At 44.3% G+C, this 5,579-nt stretch overlaps 1 protein-coding gene across 1 annotated transcript; it reads left to right on the top strand.

Moving 5' to 3' along the window:
• Nucleotides 1–1,068: 1,068 nt before the first annotated feature.
• LOC147603296 (uncharacterized) lies at nucleotides 1,069–5,166 on the top strand. The gene has a single exon (XM_086796535.1). It carries the CDS (start codon nucleotides 2,225–2,227, stop codon nucleotides 4,970–4,972), a length of 2,748 nt encoding a protein of 915 aa, XP_086652661.1. The 5' UTR covers nucleotides 1,069–2,224; the 3' UTR covers nucleotides 4,973–5,166.
• The last annotated feature ends 413 nt before the right edge of the window (nucleotides 5,167–5,579 follow it).

Here is a 5,579-nt window from a genome sequence, read left to right as displayed (position 1 = left end):
TGTTGGTTGAGCCTCTTTTTGAAAAGTTGGTGGCTACTCTGCCCGTTTGCTTGAAGCATGGCGATCACTGACAGAAAGAAGTGAAGCATGACAAAGCTTGCATGGCTCAATACACCACCACAACCTCGCCCTAGGCCACTTGCACAAAGAGGCCCAATCTCTAGGCATCACGATATGAGCTCGGGGTATGATATCATGTCGCACTAAGAGAACACTAAGAAGATGCAAACTACTAGCTACCCATGCGAATCATTCCACGGTGGTCATGGCACTCATTCTGTCAAAAATCACAGAGTGGGGAACCGCTTCTACCAACTATTTAATTTTGAAGGGTCCCAACCATTTCTATAATAGGGTGCGGACCGCTTTTATCAACTACTTGATTTTGAAGGGTCCCAACCATTTCTATAATCCGCTTCTATCAACTACTTGATTTTGAAGAGCAGCCATTTCTACAGAAGGAGGCCTCGCATGAAGAACTTCTATATCGTCTATACCTCTTGATGCAGCCTTGACAAGCTACCTCTACCACAACTAAAAGCTTCTCACCAATATGCCTTGCATCCTCTAACTGTGGATCGATCGCGCGAACTATATCACTTAACCTCGCATGATGCCAAGTTTATGGTGTATCATGGACCATCCACACCTTTCCTCCGTAGAGCAGCAACTTCACCGCCGACTTGGGTGACGCGAAGACGTGGTCACCATTAGAAAGGGCGATACATTAACCACTTTGTAAGTTAACATAGTTTCATCCGCCCCATCTAGTGCACCTTAATATGCTTTGCCATCTTATATGCTCGAATAGGCTTATCTTTTGTAATTTTGTAAGATGCCACTCTTAACATATAAAGTCCGTGTTGCAAAAAAGTGAATGCGATCGTCAAGACTAATCGTTGAGCCGACCGAGTCTTTGAGCCAAAGTACAGCACGACTCGTGCAGCGCAGTTGAGAATGTGGTCTTACTCAGAGCCTTCTGGGCGACAAGGCTTGCACTAGCTCTCCTTGCAGCAGAATTCTCTACTGCAAAGATGATCGTAATCATCCAGCAATTATAAACCAGCTTGTCATTAGAGGTGCGCTTAACTCCCAAGCAGTTTCAGTTTTCTGAAGTGGTTTTTTTTTGTGTGCGTGCTCTCCCTTGATCAGAGTTTGGTTTGTCAATGCAATGATTAGTATACAGTGAATTCAGTAGTACACAGTTGAGCTTCTTCTTGGCAGTGAAGTTCCCCAGTGAGCCATCTTCAAAAGCTCTGATCAATTGTAGAAATTCTAACCCACATCCCTGCAGCTTCTTGTTGTTAGCAGTTGATTCTAGCTTTTGCAGCTCTTACCAGGCTCTTTGACTCACTTCTTTGCATTTAAGATCTTTGAGCCAAAACTAAGTGACACACTGATTTGGAAGATCTTACAAGCATTTGAAGGGGCTTAAAAATCCAATGATAGTGGTGTAGCCCACTTGGTTTCCGCTTCAGAATCATATATCAGAGGTGCTGGATTCAAATCGTGCTTGCTGCAGTAGCATGACATGCTCTGTAAAGCGGCAGGGGGTGGGCAGGACTAGCCGGGTGTGAGTAAAATGATGGGTTTTGAAAAGCAAGTGATTAGGTTTTACATGCAGTGTAAAGGATCAACCGTTACAGTCTTCAGCACCCTTTGCAGCATCATCATCATGCTGGTGACCGCAGTAGCATGACAGGCTCTTAAAGTGGCAGGGGAGCACTTAGATGGGTTTTTGAAAAAGAAACTCATCAGGTTTTACATCCAGAATCAACCTTTACAGTCTTCAGCATCCTTGCAGCATCACAGTTGTGCTTTTTCCACCCTGAGCGACCCTGAGCGAGTAGTGGGCTGAGCACATCCCGGAGGTGCTGGGTTCGAATCGCGCTGGCTGCAGTCACATGACATGCTCTGTAAAGTGGCAGGGGGAGGAGGTGTGAGAGTTTTTAAGAAGCGATTGGTTAGGTTTTACATGCAGTGCAAAGAATGATGAACCCTTACAGTCTTCAGCATCCTTGCAGCATCACAGTTCTGCTTTTTTCGCCCTCGGCAAGTAGTGGGCTGAGCTCATCCCAGAGATGCTCAGGCTAGCTGAGGTCACATGACATGCTCTTTAAAGTGGCAGGGGAAGGAGGGGTGTAAGTAAAATCCCTGCAGATCCATGAACTTGCTCTTGACACATCCAAGCTCCTTCATTTCAAGTGGGTTTTGAAAGCCCCTGATGGAATTCTCTTCCCAGCTCATAGAGATCCTGCTACGGTGTCCCTTTGATGAGAAGAGAACCTATTCCCTCCATGCTGCACAATGTGAGGCGATCTCTACATACTTTTCTTCCAATCTTGAGAAGCTTTTTGGCAATATTTTCTCAAATTCCTCCCCCTCTGTCACCTTTCGGCCATGGAATTCAGTCTCTCACAGCTTTTCCAGGTTATTGTCAAGTAGCAAAGTGCACAAATCATCTCCTGCAACCTTGAATCATGGCCATACTTGTGTTTCTGACATACTCGATGAGCCGAGGAATACACCCTATGCCATCCTCAATGAGCTGAGGAATACACCCTATGCCATTGAAGAGCTTTACAGAGTGATCAAAGAGGCCGAGAATTTTCTTCACATCTGCAGCAACCCAAAATTGTGGTGGAGGGAAGCCATCACCATTGCTGTTACAATGGAGGCACGTGATGTACACATCCATGATCTCATGTGGTGCATTGCTGGATTGAAGTTGGCACTGCATACCAGCCGAAGTGTAGCATTAGAATCACGGGCACAGTTCACCCGCCTAGGCATTGCCCAATGCTATGCAGAAATGGAATCTCTGTCATCTCAAAGCTCGCAGTGGATCAAAAAGGAAGAACAAGACCGTACAACTCTCCTCCTCAGTCTACAACGGATGAGTCGAAAGTATGAGAAGATGAGTTTTTTCAGGAGAAAGGTCATGAATGATCAGAAGAAGGAAAAGCATGACACAGTCCGATTCTTGCTACAGAATTTGGGGCTTCAATCCATGGAGTCAGAGCTAGACAGCACCTCCTTCTCTAGTACACCACCTCGACCAAGTATGTGTATACGCAGCCAAGAGTTAACATTTCCCACTCGACCTCACTTGCTTGGTCAGGGCAGCTTTGCCTCGGTGTTTGAGGCTTCTTGGCTGGGCATCAAGGTTGCAGTCAAGCAGTTCAAATACCCTGCCCGCAAAGAGTTCTTTGAGCGTGAAGCAGCCATCCTTGTCAAATTGAAGAGCCCCTTCATCGTTCAGTTGTTTGGCTGGTCAATTGACGAGCAAAAAAACACCTGCTACCTTGTCTTGGAGCTCGTAAACAGCAACCTTGCAACGCTTGTGGAAGAAAGAACACAGCTCAAGAAGCCCCTTCAGTTCCCTGTGCTGCTGGACTTCATGTTGCAAATTTCCAGAGCCATGGAGTACCTGCATTCCAAAAAGATCATGCACAGGGACCTTAAGCCATCAAATATTCTAGTCCAGCCATTGAACTTGAGTGGAGAATTGATGCAGGAGGGCTATGGACGGGTGAAGCTTTGTGACTTTGGCTCAGCAAAGCTGAACCTCGAGAGCTGCGACAACATGACCTCTAAAGTGGGCACGAAGGGCTATAGGGCCCCTGAAGTTTTGGCTCTTCAAGATGGAAGTGATGTTGAGCGGGTAGAGTACTCATTTGAGGCTGATGTATATAGTTTTGGCATGACTATTTTATACTGTCTTACAGGAAAAGAACCTTTTGCAGACATTACATCTGGGACTAAATTGGTGGAAATGCTTAGAAGAGGCTTTAGGCCGGAATTACCCGCTAGCTGTCCTCTTCCATTAAAGGAGCTTACTCAGAAGTGCTGGTCAGGAGATCCATCTTCTCGCCCTTCATTTGCCAGCATTACTATGACACTGAGACATTTGAAGCTGCTTTTGATGAAAGCAAGGACCCCTAAACAACTGTCAGAGATCTCAGAGGTCAAGGAGTTCATTCTCTCCACTCCTGTGATCTCTTATACTGAACTTTCTGTAGCAACAGGTGGCTTTACAAGAAGAGTGCAAAACATTACTTTGCATTCAATGTACCATGGTGTTCTGTCTGACGGGACAAATGTTTTGGTTCAATGCATGCAAAATGTAATCAACAGCAAAAACATTTGGGTCAAGATATCACAAATCCTCAGCTTGAGGCATAGCAACATTGCTAGATTGCATGCTGTTTGCATCCATTCTTGTAAGTGCTGGTTTTTATACGAGTACACAAATGTGCAAGGATCCCTAGACAGGTGGCTAGAGGATGACAAGCTACAGGAGGCATTGGATACAACAGCTTGTTATAGGATTGCTGTAGGGGCAGCATTTGGTCTTCAGTACCTTCATGCACAAGATACTGTGTATCCTGTCAGAGCTGAAAACATCTTATTGGATGACAGGTTTGAGCCACAGATTTTGATGGATTTCATAGAATGTGAAGAAAGGGATGGTAATCACCATCAGAGAAATGATGTGTTGCACTTTGGAAAATTGATTTCAAAGCTCTTACCCTACACGAGCAATAATGGATTGGATTTGGATACTTTTCAAGATTCACGAGCTTCCATACTGGAAAGTGTGGAAAGTCTCTGCCAAGATTCAAGAGATGTTAAGATGGATGAAATTGTAGAGATGCTTGAGTCAGTTGATGAAACTCGTCATGAAGACAGTTTCCCTTTTGATCCACTTCAAAGAAATCTTTTGAAGTTCAGTGGCAGCTTTGTAGATAAAGGAGAGGATAGCGGAGAGACGCTTGAGCCACAATATGAAACTCATTCTGATGACAGTTCACTGCTTGATCCACATCTTTTGGAGTGTGATGGCAGAAAGAAGATAAAGAAGTGGATAGGAAAGGAGCTCCATATGATGGTTCCTTCCATACACAACAGGCAAAAAAGTAAATCTGTTCGATTGTTGCCTGCAGGGCTTAGTGTTGATAAATGTACTTGATTATTGATGGGACTTGGTTGAACATCTCATGAAAAGTAATTCTTTGAAACAAAGTAGGCCAAGTGGAGTTAACAAGGGGCAACATGGTCATTCTTACCTACTACAAAAGCCAGAGGTATTCCCTTCTAGAGCCCTCCTAAGACCATAATAGAATAAATCTTGAAAATCAAAGTCGATTAAGTTATGAAGGAAAATAATAGAAGAGATACATGAATGATAGATAGATTCTTTTATCATCTTCTAGAGACTAAAATACCGTCTATCAGACCTGTTCAATGGAACAAATATGTGAGTGTGAAATATATGTGGTGCAATGTGCACAAGTCACGTGTGTGTGTGCATGTGTAATAAAACAAAATTGTCAGCTCAATGTCATGGTCAATCGGTATTGTCGGTGAGTAGTTGGTCTCTGTGGTCAAGAAGGTGTACCTTAAAGTATGTGCCCATGGTTGCCAAATGTTGGTTGGTTGCCAAGCATATCTGGCAAGTTGGGCCTTGATCACCAGCAAGAAACATTGTCTGATGTGTACATAAGCATGCACAAAATATTAGCATGCGCTCCTCGGGCTCTATGTCTTATCTCAAAGGATGGATGGTCTAGTTCCCT

This window comes from Cibotium barometz, chromosome 64 (assembly GCF_041138505.1).
Source record: "Cibotium barometz isolate CiBa-2024 chromosome 64, ASM4113850v1, whole genome shotgun sequence".
NCBI classification, from domain to species: Eukaryota; Viridiplantae; Streptophyta; class Polypodiopsida; order Cyatheales; family Cibotiaceae; genus Cibotium; species Cibotium barometz.
This window is presented reverse-complemented; position numbering and strand designations above follow the sequence as displayed.